The sequence below is a fragment of the Mauremys mutica genome, chromosome 1 (assembly GCF_020497125.1).
Source record: "Mauremys mutica isolate MM-2020 ecotype Southern chromosome 1, ASM2049712v1, whole genome shotgun sequence".
Classification (NCBI taxonomy): Eukaryota; Metazoa; Chordata; order Testudines; family Geoemydidae; genus Mauremys; species Mauremys mutica.
The window spans coordinates 341,888,113-341,906,352 of record NC_059072.1 but is presented as its reverse complement, the minus strand read 5'-3'; the positions used below and the strand labels follow the sequence as shown (position 1 = coordinate 341,906,352).

At 37.9% G+C, this 18,240-nt stretch overlaps 1 protein-coding gene across 3 annotated transcripts in view; it reads left to right on the top strand.

The window, feature by feature from the left end:
- The window catches only part of TMEM135 (transmembrane protein 135), a 387,108-nt gene that overhangs the window by 88,267 nt on the left and 280,601 nt on the right, over positions 1–18,240 (top strand). For all 3 annotated transcript variants that reach the window (XM_045020247.1, XM_045020259.1, XM_045020252.1), the window contains exon 4: positions 10,023–10,056. In XM_045020247.1, coding sequence (XP_044876182.1) covers positions 10,023–10,056 — 34 coding nt within the window. The remainder of the gene's footprint in view (positions 1–10,022; positions 10,057–18,240) is intronic.

Sequence of the window (18,240 nt, the reverse complement as noted above, 5' to 3'; positions counted from 1 at the left end):
GGGACAAGGAGCAGCGGGGGTTGGATGGGTCAGGGGTCCTGAGGGGGCAGTCAGGAGGCGGGAAGTGAGAGGGGGTGGATGGGGGCAGGGGTCAAGCTGTTTGGGGAGGCACAGCCTTTGCTACCCGGCCCTCCATACAGTTTTGCAACCCCAATGTGGCCCTCAGGTCAAAAAGTTTGCCCACCCCTGTATTAGGTGCTTAAGGAATATTTTTCAGAATGCCATTTAGCAGTACTGAATTGTCCAGAAGATTGTGTCAGAGGGGCATTGTTACACCTTCAAAATAAGAGTTCCCTTCAAGTAGAGGGGTGTATGGTGGTAGGTATTTCATTGTAATTGTATGTTACAGGTAACGTATGAGGGAAGCACATAGTATCTGAAGGTTTTCCCTTGGCGGCCTGCTCTGGGTCAGAGGAGACAAATGGAGTACTTTATATTATTATGCTCTTTTAATGTATACATTTGGGATTTGTTAGCTTCAAAACAGGAGCCTGCTTGTGCGCAGCCTGACTTACGGACTTTTTCAGACACCAGATGACCTAGAATCTGTCTCCATAAGGAAGGATAGACATTTGCTGTGTGTTTTCTCTGAGACTCTGGCAGTTGTTAACACAGGGGTTTATGCTACCTATGGCAGAGCTAATGTTTGCCCTGTCTTGAGGCACAGGATGACGCATCTAAAACTCTAGTTCACAGAATTTGTGAATGGTGGAAGGCATGGGGACCTATGGAACCAGGCTGATCTTCTGGTTTTCAGGACAAAGATTCTGAGGTGGAGAGGGTTTAGATGGTTTCTTTTTTGTGTCCGTGGCTTGTTTTTCTTTGAAGTTTTTATTTCAATACACATGAACAGAACAGGGTGGGTTGGCGCAATGCGGAATAGGAAGAAAATAATGGAGGATGGAAAGGAGTGCAAGAGGAAAGGGAAGACAGAGAAGGATCTCTTGTATGAGCCTGAGGTTTTCGCTTGTCCAGCGATGATAGTCAGGCATCCTCAACAGTGTGTTGGTCTAGACATCCCAATGATCGAAACTCACTAAGAAAGGACAGTCTCTCTTGGATGAAACAGAGCCGTGTCATCTTTCGCCAAGGAGTCCCTCAGGGGTCTGGTCTACCCTTTAGATCCCCAAAATCACTTTCTAAGAAGCCCAAAGGAAGGATGGAGAGGATTGGTAGAATAGGTTATTCCCTTATTATTTTGTTAATCAATTAGGCCTAAATTTGTCCACACACCAATTTTGATTCATTAATTTCAAATTCTTCTTCTTAGTCTTTAACACAGTCCTTGGATTGTATCAGTAGCCCTTTTTGTTTAGACTAATCCAGTCTGTCTCCTTTTTGTACCTTTTCATCAATATTCATTGTTATAGGTTATTGTAACTTGGTATAAACTTTCACTCACTTTCCAACAGTTGAGCTCACAATTGGGGTAGGCTTGCTAGACTCCAGTTATCACTGTGTAGGGAACAACCCCTGCCCCACCTCCTGTTTGAAAACCCCCTTAATCCCATATCTGCTGCAAGGGTGTGGGGAAAGGAAACTCTCTTTGGTGGAGAAGCAGAAGCAGTTGCAGCAGGTACTAATACTGATGACTCAGATTGCTTTCTACAGTTTTCCCCAGTGCATATTGGCAGTTTTGCACCAATCCTTCCCCCCCCCCAATCTCTTCTCCTCAACTTCAGACCACCTATCCTCCATGCTCTGCTCCACTCCCTCTGTCTCTCCCTCTTCTCCCTTCCCTTGTCTTTGGCTAATCCCCTCCTAATAACCCTTCCCAAAACACAGCTAGTAGTCTCAGTTTATCCTTACCAGCCTTACGTGTGGTCATTTTTGGTGAAACTTTAATTTTTGTAATGTTATAAGCATTCTAAACTTAAATAAGAGGCTTGATCCATTGACTTTAGTGGGAGATCAGGCTATTCCATGTCTTGCATGGTCAGGCCTATGTTGTATGTATAAAAACATCGCTATGTTTATATATACACAAGGTACAGTATAATGTATTTGTGCGCAACTGTAAATATACACAGACTTCACTCTTTTAGAATAGTTGCGTTTGTCTATCATGTCCTCTTGTCATAGTGCATGATGGCAGCGTCTTCCTGTGCGTTAATCATACCACTGCTGGATACCATCAAGGTCCTAATGTTTCCAAGGGTGATTTAAAAAAAATACATATTGTGATGAGCTGTGATCACAGCGGTTTAGCTGGAGATCTTGATAATTTGCAGTTCATCCTTAGGAGGTCTGTTAAAAATTAGTGTCTCTTTATTCTGTTACATGTATCATCACTTGCAAAGCACTTTTATGGATGGATTTTTGTGGACAGACACGTACAGCATTGTTGAGCTGAATAAATTTAATATTCATTAATGTTAATTTTATGTCCTTGGATTTTTGTCTATTTTTAGCTTGATATAAACAGTAGCGTGAGTCCATAGCTCAGTGATCAGAGTCCAGGTGGAAGGACTGAAAGTTTTAAAACAAACTGGAAATTTGGAACATAAAGTCACACACTTTGCTCTTCTGGTGATCTTTCTGTAAATATAAATTCTTTTAAAATCTCTTCAGGTGCTTTAAAACCTTTTTAAAAGCAAAATTCTTTCTTTTTTAAGAGCTTGCTAAAACAATGATCTGCTATCTTGTAGAAGGCTACAATCTGATGTAAACTACTTTTATTTAAAATGTTTTTAAAGATATATTTATAATATTACGTCTGTCGATTTTGTAAGTTTAATAGTTAACTTTTGCATATTATTTCTTACATTTTTCTTCAGATAAAATTTCAGTGTTTTTTTTCATTTTACTATGTGTTAAAGAACTACAAATGCAAGCATTCTTATAATGAATTTGTTTTTCTCTATAATAGTTCATTTTGTGCAGGTAATAATTAATTACTTGATTAAATCAAGTAACTGGACATGCTGGCTACCTGAACATGCTTTCTTAGTTAATTATTGTTGCAATAGTAACATATCCTATGCAAAAATTACAACAAAAATCTAATAGGTAGATTCTGTTTTGTAGCATCTCCCAATATTTGCATGCTTAGGTTAAAATTCCTGGGAATCAGTACCGTGCTGCTATAATTTAAAATTCTTTCTGGGAAATAGCACAAAAAAAGTACATAGTAGTCCTTAAGGGAATTTTTAGTTAAAACTTGAATAAAACTTTATCATCTAATCATTTCTTGACCCCAGATAACAAGTATAGTATTATCATGTTTCATTATGATAAGTCATTGTGTGCATTTTTGTCAGTGCAGGCATTGTCAAACCACATCCTAATAGAGAGACCTTGCGGATAACCTTCCCTCCCATTCATAACAACATAATATACCGGTATATGTAAAATTAATTGAATGAAAGTTTTTAATGTATTTTTAGCTGTCTTCAGTGTGGTGTATCAGCGGGTAATGAGGAGCAAGGCAGCATCGTATGACCAGGCAGCTTTCTGAAGACCACTTTTGGTCCATGAACCACAGTTTGGGAACTGTTGTATCAATGAAATTCATAGTGATGTGGGAAGCCAAACCAAAGACTTTGAAGGTGTGGACAGAGATAAATGATGTGTTGTTGTTTTTAGTAGTGAATATGCAATCCAGAGCATCTCTATAGCATTTCCCACCAAGGGCTCTCAGTCACCTAATAAAATCTTATTAAAGTTGGGTGAGATAAGTATTATCTATATTTTACAGATGAGAAACCTGAGACACAGAGAAGTTGTGATTTGATCAAGTATAGCTGGAAACAGAAATGGAACCATTTTGATGTCGACTTCTCCCTGGGAAGTCTGAGCACTTAATCATTGAGTCAATATTTTGGATAGTTGTGGAGAGGGTAGATGGTACCCTATAGCTTTCCCTGCCCCTACACATAAATCACCATGTTAAAAATAGTCTTTTGCAAGTCTCCTAAGGCAGATGCTAGAGTTTAGTTTTTTCAGAGCAGCTTTTTGCATGTTTTCTCAATGAAGATAGGTGTAAAATTATCAGAGAAGTTGATTGAGATTCAGTTGTTGGAAATCCTTTGATGCACAATAATCTTGTTTTATATAGTCATTTTTATAAAAACTGTATCTCAAAACAGTTTAGAAATAAGAAATAAAAAGTTAAAAAAACCTAAAAACAGAGCAGGACAAATTAAAAGACTTGGGCTAAAGAGGAGGTGTTTTCAGATCAGAGTTGAAAATGGAGAGTTGAGGCAGACAGACAGAAGACTGTTTTAGATGGTGGGTGCTGCAGAAGAGATGACTTACACCAACAGTAAGATTGTGTGGAAGGTGAAAGAGGAAGCCTATGGTAAGTGAGGTTTTGTGTTGAAGGTGCCAGACTAGTACTCTGGAGATCTAAGTTTAATACTTTTCTGTTTTAATTCCCCATCTTGAAATGGAGAGAGAACTTTACAATATACCTGTAAATTATAGTGGTGACAGTAATTAATTATTTGAACAGTTTTACCAAGGATTGTGGTCTATTCTCCATGACTGATGATTTTAAAATCAGGATTGGATTGGTAAAAGAAATTCCCTAGGAATTATTTTGGGGAAGTTCTGTGGCCTGTGTTACACAGACGTCAAACTAGATGATCACAGTGCCGCTTTCTGGTCTTGGAATATATGAATCTATGAAGACAGAGAGAGGCTAAGTGGCTTGCCCATTTTTTTTTTGTCCAGTCAATGGAAGAGTTTCTTCTGGCTCCCCATCCAGTGCCGTAACTACAAGATTGGTGCCAGTAGTTTGTTTTGAGGATGGGAGTCATATTTGTTGTTGATGTTGGATAGACAACTGTCGTTTTGCAGTAATAACTTTACAAATGTGGGTATAAATGGTTTCAGATACAGAATTGTTTAAAGGGTATTAAAAACCTGTTCTACAAGATAGAAAACCTTGTTTACTCAGGTGCTGCATACCATGAAGTTAACCTTGTTTTCCCTGAGCTTGTTTTATTTCTATATTATTGAGTGAAGAAAGAGGAACTTCTAAAATCAGCAGGATTCACAGGAAATAAAGTGGCAGTAAATCTTTAATTTCTCAGAAGGGCTTTGATCTGGATAATCATACTTTGTTTTTGAGAAAATTATGGTAGCAGCTATCCAAATTGGGGATCTCTGTTAATAACAAATTACCAAGATTACATATTTTAAAAAATGAATGGGTATTTTGTAGAAAGAATGCTTGTTTTGAATATGTCAAATGGGGTGCCTAAATGATAAGGATTCATTGTGGTGAATGCAATATATTAAATCAAATAAGTTCTTGAGTACTCATTGAGAGATAAGCTTTCTATTGTTTAATAGTTTTCAGTTGCCATTGCATTTATGAAGTGGTTGAGGCCCACTTTCCTATAAAGTGCCCCTTGGGGCCCCTTGATGATCGAAATACAAGAGGAGCTCTTAAAGACAATAAAGTCATTGCGGAGAAACTAAATGGATTCTTTGCTTCAGTCTTCACGGCTGAGGATGTTAGGGAGATTCCCAAACCTGAGCTGGCTTTTGTAGGTGACAAATCTGAGGAACTGTCACAGATTGAAGTGTCACTAGAGGAGGTTTTGGAATTAATTGATCAACTCAACATTAACAAGTCACCGGGACCCGATGGCATTCACCCAAGAGTTCTGAAAGAACTCAAATGTGAAGTTGCGGCACTATTAACTAAGGTTTGTAACCTGTCCTTTAAATCAGCTTCGGTACCCAATGACTGGAAGTTAGCCAATGTAACGCCAATATTTAAAAAGGGCTCTAGAGGTGATCCCGGCAATTACAGACCGGTAAGTCTAACGTCGGCACCGGGCAAATTTGTCGAAACAATAGTTAAGAATAAAATTGTCAGACACATAGAAAAACATAAACTGTTGAGCAATAGTCAACATGGTTTCTGTAAAGGGAAATCGTGTCTTACTAATCTATTAGAGTTCTTTGAAGGGGTCAACAAACGTGGACAAGGGGGATCCAGTGGACATAGTGTACTTAGATTTCCAGAAAGCCTTTGACAAGGTCCCTCACCAAAGGCTGTTATGTAAATTAAGCTGTCATGGGATAAAAGGGAAGGTCCGTTCATGGATTGAGAACTGGTTAAAAGAGAGGGAACAAAGGGTAGGAATTAATGGTAAATTCTCAGAATGGAGAGGGGTAACTAGTGGTGTTCCCCAAGGGTCAGACCAATCCTATTCAATATATTCATAAATGATCTGGCGAAAGGGGGTAAACAGTGAGGTGGCAAAGTTTGCAGATGATACTAAACTACTCAAGATAGTTAAGACCACAGCAGATTGTGAAGAACTTCAAAAATATCTCACAAAACTACGTGATTGGGCAACAAAATGGCAAATGAAATTCAATGTGGATAAATGTAAAGTAATGCACATTGGAAAAAATAACCCCAACTATACATACAATATGATGGGGGGCTAATTTAGCTACAACGAGTCAGGAAAAAGATCTTGGAGTCATCGTGGATAGTTCTCTGAAGATGTCCACGCAGTGTGCAGAGTCGGTCAAAAAAGCAAACAGGATGTTAGGAATCATTAAAAAGGGGATAGAGAATAAGACTGAGAATATATTATTGTCCTTTATATAAATCCATGGTATGCCCACATCTTGAATACTGTGTACAGATGTGGTCTCCTCACCTCAAAAAAGATATTCTAGCACTAGAAAAGATTCAGAAAAGGGCAACTAAAATGATTCGGGGTTTGGAGAGGGTCCCATATGAGGAAAGATTAAAGAGGCTAGGACTCTTCAGCTTGGAAAAGAGGAGACTAAGGGGGGATAAGATAGAGGTATATAAAATCATGAGTGATGTGGAGAAAGTGGATAAAGAAAAATTATTTACTTATTCCCATAATACAAGAACTAGGGGTCACCAAATGAAATTAATAGGCAGCAGGTTTAAAACAAATAAAAGGAAGTTCTTCATGCAGCGCACAGTCAGCTTGTGGAACTCCTTACCTGAGGAGGTTGTGAAGGCTAGGACTATAACAGTGTTTAAAAGAGAACTGGATAAATTCATGGTGGTTAAGTCCATAAATGGCTATTAGCCAGGATGGGTGAAGAATGGTGTCCCTAGTCTCTGTTCATCAGAGGATGGAGATGGATGGCAGGAGAGAGATCACTTGATCATTGCCTGTTAGGTTCACTCCCTCTGGGGTACCTGGCGTTGGCCACTGTCAGTAGACAGATACTGGGCTAGATGGACCTTTGATCTGACCCGGTACGGCCGTTCTTATGTTCTTAAGGGTTATATATAGCATAAGAAATGAACAATCTAAATTTGTGCATATCAGAAATGATTTTTTAAAAAGTTGATGTAGAAGTATTGATAAACTCTATCATATAATTGTGAGAATGATCACACAACTCTTTGATTATCACATGCATATCACACAGTATGCACACAGTCATCCTCAATACGTGTATGTATGTAACCATATATAAGATCTGTTTATAAAAACGAGATATGTAAAGTTGTTTTGATGGGTTCTTTTATGCTTATCTTAAATATAAAACCACACCAGGATAATGTTCCAAAAGTATTTATTTTGTCATGTGGGGCCCAGCAGAGGGAAGAGCAAAATACAAGTTTGTATAGTTTATTCTCTTACAAAATATAATTTGGCTCAGTTTGCAATTTTGCAAGATCTGGGTTCGTCCTCATTTGCTTTGCCAGGCAAGATAATGACCAGTTGCCAGCCAGGATTTTTCTGCTGTCTAGTGCTGCTTCTCTTGCCTTTTCCATTTGATTTGTGCCTTAGGGCAACCTCTGTAACAGTGTCTGGCTGCCATGTGTGTCTCAACACAGTGAAGGCTAAAAGCAGGAGGCGGGAACACCTCAACTGTGCCTCTTACAGTACTGTTTTCCAGTGGATGCCTTCAGCATTTTCAGTGCTGTCAGAATGAGACAACTCTGAAGCAATTTCTGGAGCTGTAACAAAACTAGTCCTTGTCCAAAGGGTAGAGAAGCAGAGATGTTCCCCAAAGTAGTGGTGGGATAAGTAGGGGTTTGTAGCATGGTCTTTGATGGTATGGAATATAAATCCAGTCTGCCAAGCTAAAGCAAAATAGACAGAAGCTTTCCCCAAGGTATCCTCAGGCTCTGAAAAGAAGGTGCATCAATATTTCCAGGAGTAAGGGGGTCCACTTCTTTTTCCTTAGACAGTGAAGTGCTTGATTGTATCAATGAGTTCTTCTTGGCTATTACATCTTAATGGGAGGGATTCCACATGTTATCAAAAACACTTTTGAGTGTTCTCAGGAGTTTACTCATGGGTTTCTTCCACTTTTTCCAGGTACTTATTTGACCTGGATGCTGTGTAGTTGATGATCATACAGATAACAGCCAAATTCACTAATGGTTTATTTACAGAGTATCATCCATTCTGTGTACAGAATGAGGCAAGCATCTTGGAGAAGGAAAAAAAATATCTAATCCATTTACAGAAGGCCTGTATTCTTATGAATATGCATAAGGAGGCTTGTAGCAGAATTTACCCAGTCTGGCTTTGGCTTTGCCACAGCCTTAGTATCCAGTTCTATCCCAGTTAATCAGGCTTTACACTCAGTGTTTTCTCAATAACCACTCTCATTTTTGGAGTCTGGTTTATTAACATAAATGTCAAAACACATCTTCCATCCACCTGTTCTAGCTGCTGATAGTCTTTGGTGCAGGGCTCTTAGCCCTGTCTCTGTTGAGGGTAGGGTTGCCAGGTGTCTGGTTTTTGACCGGATTGCCCCATCAATAAGGGATCCTGGCAGCTCTGGTCAGCACTGCTGACTGGGTTGTTAAAAGTCCAGTTGGCGTCACAGAGGGGCTAAGGCAAGCTCCCTGCAGCTCCTGGAAGCAGCGGCATGTCCCCCCCCCGGCTCCTACGTGTAGGGGCAGCCAGGGGGCCCCGCACGCTTCCCCCGCCCCTAATGTTGGCTTTGCAGCTCCCATTGGCCAGGAACTGCAGCCCTGAGCTGGAGAAAGCTTAGTGCAAATATTTGGCAAATTTAGCTGCCAGAATCTACGAAGGCTCTACTGTGCATGTACACTGGTCTTTTTCTTTTCTTTCAGAGACTGAGATTCTAATGCAATATTTAGATTCCAACAGCAGGAGCATCACTGAAAACAGAAAATATTGCAAGACTTGTGATTAAAATCACAAGAGTTGGCAACACTGATTAAAAACTAGCATTCGCCAAGGCATAGGAACATATGAACAGTGGGGTTAGTGAAAATTGCATAACCCTGTATCTGCCCTTTCACAGTGCAAATGTGCTTTTGTGACTGGTAGGCTAATAGGGGTGGCTCCTTGAAAGGAAACTTCTGTTCTTGCTCCCACCGTGATCTCTAATGCAAAGTGTCATAGGATTAGCTCACACGTACAAGGCTGCAGATATGGGTAACTGCCCACAGACTCAAGCTTCTGTCCTCTGCTGCAGTGGCACTCAACTAAAGAGCATGAGCATATATGTTCAAACTTATGGACCTGCCAGCATATGTCCCTATCTCAAATGGCTTGTAACCATCTGCAGCATGGAGAACAGTGAGCTACAAAGCAAGAGCAAACACTCTTAAAAATTCAAGTGGAAAAAAAAGTTTAAAAGGACAAAACACCGAAAACAGGCAGAAAATGGCAAGAGAGAAAACGGTAGCAACTATACAAGGGCCTGGTCTGAGGAGACATTGCTGGGATGTGTGTAGTCCTCAATCAGAAAAGGTTGGGAACCACAGAATTAGGCCAAGAAATCAGTTGTAGATTTTGTTAAAACTTTATTTGATCATTGGGTAAATTGGCAATGTTTTTGAGCACAGTGTTACTGGCATGGTTTCTCCCATGGTTTCTGTGGAGATTCTTCTTATATTTTTTCTGCCATGGATAATGCTTGAAACCTACATAAGTAAACCAAAGCTATCATCTAGAGACTGTAGGAAAACTTTCTGTTTTTGTTACGTTGTTATATTAAACTGTAATTTGTTTCAGCATGAGGGGTGATTAATACTGGTGTGTTTTACTCACTAATCTGATCATTTCTGTTTATAGGAGAGGTCTGCTTACAATCTACATGGCTAATTTGGTAAGTAATCCTTTCTTCCAAGAATAAAAATATATATGGTATTGGAAGTGCACATTGTAAATTAATTTTAATAATTTAAGTTAATTGTCTCTTTAAACCTTGACATTTTTTTATTTTCAGATAACTAAAATTATCTTAATGCCAAAAGTTTGACAATTCCTTTTTAAAAGCAAATAATTTCAGAGTGAAGATTGAAACGTAGTTCACTATATGGTGCTTAGATTCTCTTCTACTTCAGCCCTAAGACAGTTGCTCATCCTATGTACCATATCAGCAGCAATTTAATTGTAAAGACATGTAAAGAACTTCGTGTTTGATTTTGATTAGAGTCTAGTCCCTCAAATTCCCTTGCATTTAAATTGTATTTTTAGTTAATTGATTTATATTATGTGTTATGCCTGAATACACACATTTTACCACATGGTAATCTTGATATTAAAATTGCTGTATAATCCATACTCTCTGTAAAAGTCCATTAAAATCAATGATATGAGTGTTCAGTTTATGTAAATGGTGCATTGCAAAGTAAATGTTATAGTAATTTTACTTTTAAATGTCTCATGATCATACTACTCAGAATGATGTGGTTATTCCACAAGCAATATTCAGCCTAGGATTTTCTTTTTTGTATGATTTTTTTAAAATTGATTTTTGTGAAGGAAAAATAACAAAAAAGTGTTAAAAGGATAATGATTTACAGCTTGTATACGTTCCTGAATACTGTAAACTTGCAGGCTCTCCAATAAAATTAGTTTTACAAACTTGTCAAAAGTGTACAAATACGAGACAAAGCTATGTAGACATAACACGTGGTGGTGGTGACTTAGAGTAATAAAATAGAAGACATTCATGAATAGGAAGAAAAAAGAATTAACATCTGACATTCTTCAAGCAGCCTGAATGTTGCTTTTTTTTCCATCCAAATGTATCTAGAAATGGGGGCCATATATCTTTAAATTCATATAATTGATCTCAGCTGCGGTAAGTTATTCTTTCTTTGGGTGCTCATTCAGACAGGTCTGAAAACCGCTGTGTTCTTACATCTTTGTAAAATCACTTGATGATCATTGCATCCCTCAAGAACCAAAGTCTCTGTGGTGGAGTTAAACCCAGCTTAGTGGGTAAATATCCCCAAAAATAATTTTCAGCATAGGCCGGGCTGCTGAAGTCAAGCACCATTTTAACGCTTGTCACCTCTTTCCAAAGCTGCCTAACTGTTGGACAGGCCTATAGCATAGCTTTATTTTATTACAGCACCAACAAACATCAGAAGATAAGACTTTTATCTTGTGCAACATCTGTAGTGTCCAGTCCACTTTAAATAAAATCTTTTGTTTTATCAAGCATAGTCTATGATTCAAAGAGGCGTTTTAAACATAACATAGTATGTTATACCATTGAGATGCTTTTAAGAGTGGTGGTAAATCCTCTTCTGATGCTTTCACAAAGAACTCTAGACTAGTGGAGTTCCTCTTCATTAGTAAATCATACATGCAGAGTCTGGGCCTGAACAGTTTATGAAATATTTCTAAAGTTCCTCTGTAGTTCTGGGGCCTCTGGCAGTCCTATGTGTCCATGTCAAATCGATGTAGTAGTAAATGTCTTCGTTGTAAGTGCTGCCACTCAGCTGAGGGTGGCAGTTCATAGTACTGCTTTGGCATTAGAAAAGGGACAAAGCCCTCACTATTGATTAATTGGAAAGGCTGTATGATGCCCCTATTCCGTCATTCCTTCCAAATGATAGGTTTGTTCCTAATTTGTAAATCTGGGTTGCCCCGTATAGACAATTGTCCACAAAACTGGTAACTCATAGCTAGGATAGCCCAGTCTTTCATGCATCGACAACTGTGTCCCTGAAGACCTGGTTATCCGAGACCACATTGTTGGTCGTGATGTGAGAGGTTGGGCTAGAATATAGCAGTTGAATCCAGAAACTAATTATAGGTTTTATATACCACAATATTTGGATTTGGACCAATCTCCAGCCCACCTTTCAAAATCCTTTTCTGTGTCTAAGGCTAGAATGACTGGGGTTCATCATATTTGACAAAATGTTAATATGGCAGTAAAAGCTTATCAGAGCCATAATGACCTCTGACAAACCCAACTTCTTTGGGGTGTATGATAGACCCCATAATTTCTCTAGTCTCCTCGCCAAAACTTTTGCCAATATGCCAATATTTTGACATCACTGTTAGCAAGTGAAATTGGCCTATAACTGGAACAAAGTGTGGCATCAGTTCCTGGTTCACTAAGGCTGTGCTGGTTAGAAAACTGACTTGTTTTAAAGGGGAAGTGAAGGCAGTTGTAATTAGTGTGTATGTGTGCATAAGAAAAGGGAAGTTGATAGAAATGGATATTAATCAGAATATAGGAAATGTAGAAAATTGACAAGAAAGTAAAAGGAGTTTTTAAAATGTGTTAGGAACAAAATGAATCCTGATGATGATATTGGTTCATTACTAGATTGAAATGGTAGAATTATGAATAATAATGCTGAAAAGGCAGGAGTGTTCAATAAATATTTCTGTTCTGTATTTGGAGAAACACAGATGATGCAGTCTCATCATATGATAATAACACCTTCCATTCCCGAAGTATCTCTGAAGGATGATAAAAAGAAGCTACTAAAGTTAGACATTAAATCAGCTGGTCCAGATAATGTGCATCCTAGAGTTTTAAAAGCACTAGCTGAGGAGCTAAATTTTGGAGCACAGGGAAAGTTCCAGAGGACTGGAAGGAAGCTAACGTTGTGCCAATTTTTAAAAAGGATAAAGGGGATGACCTGGGTAATTATAGGTCTGTCAGCCTGACATCAGTCCCTGTCAGAAAATAAGGTGGCTGATATGGGACTCAACTAATAGAGAATTAAATGAGTGTATTGTAATTAATGCAAATCATCATGGGTTTGGTATATTTGGTGTATTTTTTGATGAGTTTATAAATTTGGCTGATAAAGGTAATGTTGCTGATGTAATATACTTATAGTTCTTTAAGGCGTTTGACTTGATACCAGATGACATTTTGATAGAAAGCTAAAACTATATAAAATTAACATGGAACACATTAAGTGGATTAAATGTAAATAGGGAATCATCAAGTCAGTGTATTTCAGTGTGAATCCACCTGGATTGGTTTTTGGCCCTATGCTATTTAATATTTTTATCCATGACTTGGAAGAGAACAATAAATCATCTCTAAAGATTGAAGACGACACAAAAATTGGGGAAGTGGTAAATAATGAAAAGGACAAATCACTAGATCACTTGGTAAACTGGGCGCCAGCAAACAGTATGCGTTTTAATATGATTAAATATAAAAGTATACATCTAGGAACAAGGAATGTATGCCCTCCTTATGTTATGGGGAACTTTTATCCTTGGAAGCAGTGACTGAAATTTTTTTGGGGGTGGTGGAGAATAATCTGCTGAACATGAGGAGGTTACTTACTGTAACTGAAGTTTCTTCGAGATGTGTGATCCCTATCTGTATTCCACTATCCGTCCTCCTTCCCCTCTGCTTCGGACTTGACCGCACTGTGGTAAGAGGAGGAACTGGAGTGAGGTCGACCCGCACTGCTCCTTGTACCCTTGGTAAGGAGCATGAGAAGACGTTCCGCACATGTGCTGATCAATGGACATTGCTTGGAAAAAACTTCCAGATTCAGGCGCATGGTATGCATGCACACCCACGTGTGAAATAAAGTTACATTAAAGAAAATAGAATAGGTTGCATGCCAAGTTTCCTTTGGAATTTGAAAAGTGGACATTAACATTTTTTTAAACTGGGATTTTTAATAGAATTGTCACAGACCTTTAACTACATAAGCTAACAGAGCTTTGGCTTCCGAATAAAAGTAATCTAGTCTTGCAAGATTTAACATTTTTCTTCCCTAATTGAGTAAAAACAATTTGCTCAAGCATCTTGCAGAGGAAGTGTAGATTATAAGATTGGTAATAATTAATAGGAGATGTTATCCATTTGGAAAGGACTTTTCAGGACAGGAGTTCAAAAGACTTGTTTAAAAAAATCATAGGAATAACCTAACGATTTTTTTGAATTATTGGGCAAACATTCCTTTAAATAAAATGTAGCATTTGGTCTTTGTCACATTAGTTTTTAAGCTCTATACCACAGAGATCTCTGAGAAGGATACCACAGAGAAGTCAAGTAGTGCAACAACATTTAATGGAGACTGTTTGGAATCCTGAACTTTCTCTAGAATGTGATGGGTTGGGATTAAGAATTCTAATCACAAAACTGGATGTACTTTGAACAATAATAAAATCAGAATAACAGGGGCCCTGCTTGATCAGCTCTGTTTAACTGTGATATATATGTATATGTACATATAATATGATTAGTGTTTTCTTGGTTGTGTTGCTTTGCTATAATACAAACACCTCTACATGCCTGGTGATTTGAATCTTCATTAGTTTATAGTCTTAATACATTTATCTTTAGGATTGAAAGAATATCCTATTCAGGAGACTTATAAAGTTTAATATTTAATGACAACACTTAGGTTTGAGAAGTTAAACATGATGTATCATAAGTGAATTACTAAGCAATACAATTGTTTAGCAGAAGTAAAATGGGAAATTATATATTGAGCTTTCTTGCACTTTGGTCAGAAGCAATATTAAAAAATGAATAAAGACTAATTGCATATTTTATTAATTCATTACATTTTTCTGATGTGATTAATACAATGGGAACAATAATATTCATTTTTTCTCATAGGACTGTTATGTTTATCCTATGCAGATGTTTTGTGGATGAAGTATTTATATAAATTGTGCTTCAGACTTAGCTAAAATCAGTGTTTAGGTCTGAGCTGTCAGTTTTGTTTTACTTTATAGAGGTTTTTGTACATTGCTACATACATAAATTTGTCCAGTTCTAGAAACGAGAGATGGGTAGTGCTAGATTTTCTATATGTTATAACAATTACTTTGGCTACTGCTGCAGTGTGTTTTGACAGCCACTTTAAGTCTTCTGAATTCTGAGACCATTTCTATCATTGATATCCAGGTGCAACTCTGATTATAATCCCATTGGTAGAACTGGGCCGTCTGTGTTCAGAGAACGAACTTAATCTACAAAATGGGTGTAGTGATATTTATCTACCTCCTTGGGGTAATTGATGTGATGTTTAACAATTAGGTAGTGAAATGCAGCAAATTGTTAAGGCCAATGAAAGAGGTTGGAACAGAACTCCTGCTTCCTAGCCTTATGCTCACTCTAGTAAGAAGAGGCATATTTAGTAATCCTGGTGATTGCTAGAAATATTTGATCAAGGATTCTGGCAAGTTAGGAGTAGTTCAGTGGTGAGCTAAACTAACTAGCTGCACCTTTATACTAACATAGAATGCCAGCTTGAAAAATAAGTTATTTCAGGGGAGGAAAAAATCGACTATTTAATCTTTAATCATCTTGACTTCAGCAGTTACTAGTCTAGTTTAACAGACAAGATCATAAACTCTGTTTTCTAACTATAGGAACTGTATTTTTGTTACTGGGTTTTTGGAAGTAACTAAGAATTAGAAATAAGCAGAGGGCAAGATTCTGTAGAATTTTATTTTTGATAATCAGAATCTGAAATCAATCAACAATCTCATTGTAAATCAGTGCAAAGATTTTACAAGTAAAGTAATATGGTTAGATCTAAAGTTGCTGAGAATGTGGGATTCAGAATCTTGAACCAGTTGCAATATATGAATCAACATTTCTGTAATACCAAGGAAGAGAGTGTTACAGTGATTGGTCCTGGAGGCCACCCAGACACGTACAAGCCTTTCCAGTTCTATTTTGGATTGCACATGTTGAAGTCAAGACATTTCTAAGATGGTAAATGAAGTATTGCAATTGATCCTCTAAGGATAATTTAGGATCAAAGGGAACCCCAAGATTCCAACAAGAGGTGGAAAATGAAACATAATCACCAAAGTTGTTTTTGGCTGAAAAGGTAGAAAATATTAATAGATAAGGGAGGCCAATAAATAAGACACATGGCTGTTAGATTTCAAAAAGTTATGTCATAATGTATTATGAACTAGGAAAACATTCAGCATTAGTAGAAATTGCTGTTAAGTAGAAGACCATGTATCTTCAAATTAATTTAAGGTGGGGAGAAGGAAAAGCATACTTAGCATTTGTAGAAGGAATGTTCTATATTAAAGACCAAGGCATAGAATGTCAAGATAAGTAAAAGACTAACCTTGCTTAGGATCAACTTGATATATTGGCTATTGGGGAAATATACACTTTCTATAAACACACAACTATGTTTAACACTGGAAAGCTAACCAAAAGAAGTGGGTTAGCTAGCACCCACTGCTCAACCAATATAACTATAAAAAGCACATAAATTAAACAACTTTGACTTTGTCCCTCTTTTCCCCTTTATCCCCTATACCACCTCCGTGTATCTTATCTGAAATTTAGTCTGTAAACTCCTTGAGTTGGGAACCTCTAATTGTTTGTATTTTTGAAGTACCATGTGCACTTATTATATGGTGCTGTACTCCTAATAAACTTTTATTTTTAAAGTGCTCCACAAAAATTAACTAAATATCAGAAGATACCTGTGTTGTAGACAAGTTTATCCCAATTTTAGAGGCAGGGAGGCTGAGAAACAGATTTGTATAGGACACAGATCTGAGTATCATGGATTTGAGTCAGTTGCCGAGCCATTATTAGCTCTCAAGATTCCTGGGTTTGTCAGACCACTAGATTATGCCTTCCTGATTAAAAATAAGACTGATCAGAAGAGTATGAACATAGGAGAGCATCAGACTCTAAACCTTAAGGACTCCATGGTATTGTGTAAATGTTTCACCCTTCAGTCATTGCTTACCCATTTATCATTTACCTAGCTTCAAAAACATATGCCTTAAAGAGTAAGACACATTCTCTACCCTAAAGAATGTAGACAAAGAAAGCAATAATTAATACATTTATTTTTGAAGCAATCTCTGCAGCTGTCCACTAGCCCCTCCCACAAAGATGATTAGGGCCAAATTCTGACACCATTATTTGCATGGGGTAGAAACTTAACTGAGTTACAATGTTTTTATTATGGGACAGATTCTGACACTCTTCCTTTTGTAACTTCTAAAATAACATTAAAACACTATTTAAAACACCCTCTTTAAAATTAATTAAAAGAAAACTGAGGGATTGTGATGTACAAACACGAGGGTGAAAAGCCATCAGGAAAAAAAAGACTGTAGGCTGTTTTGGGCAGGGTTGATTCAGTGGTTAGGGCACTCACCTAAGGCTTTGGGGACCAGGATTCAATTTCCTGCTCTGCCATAGACTTCCTTTGTGACCTTGGGCAAGTCACTTAGTCTCTCTGTGCCTCAGTTCCACATCAGTAAAATGGGGGATAATAATTCTTCCCTACCTCAGGAGATGTTGTGAGGATAAATATATGAGAGATTATGAAGTGCCTTGAGATCTACTGAGGAAATGTGCTATATGAGCCAGGTATTAGTATATTCTGATTGTACTGCATGTAGTACAATGGGGTCCTGAGCTGGTGGGGCTCTAGGCATTACCACAATATGAATGTTAATGAATAAAGATCAGTATGGGGCAAATGACTGTCATTAAAAAAAACCACAATGTTGAGCAGAGGTGAACGGAGGTGGATTTCACTAGGGCAGTGGGTTTCACAGTATTTCCTCCTGACCTTACTTGCGGTGGTTAGCTTCAAAGGGCAGCAATAAATATTTAAGAGCTGATTCTTAGCCCTGTTGCACTCCCTTTGTGCTGCCTGGGCAGAAACATCTACAAGTTCTTGCTCAGACTTCCTCCAGCATGAGGGGAATAGAGAATGCATGATATTCTTATTGATAAACCAGGCAAATACAATTTAGATGGGGCTACTATAAGGTGGATGCATAACTGGCCGGATAACCGTACTCAGAGAGTAGTTATTAATGGTTCCCAATCCTGCTGGAAAGGTATAACAAGTGGGGTTCCACAGGGGTCTGTTTTGGGACCGGCTCTGTTCAATATCTTCATCAACGACTTAGATATTGGCATAGAAGGTACGCTTATTAAGTTTGAAGATGATACCAAACTGGGAGGGATTGGAACTGCTTTGGAGGACAGGGTCATAATTTAAAATGATCTGGACAAATTGGAGAAATGGTCTAAGGTAAACCGGATGAAGTT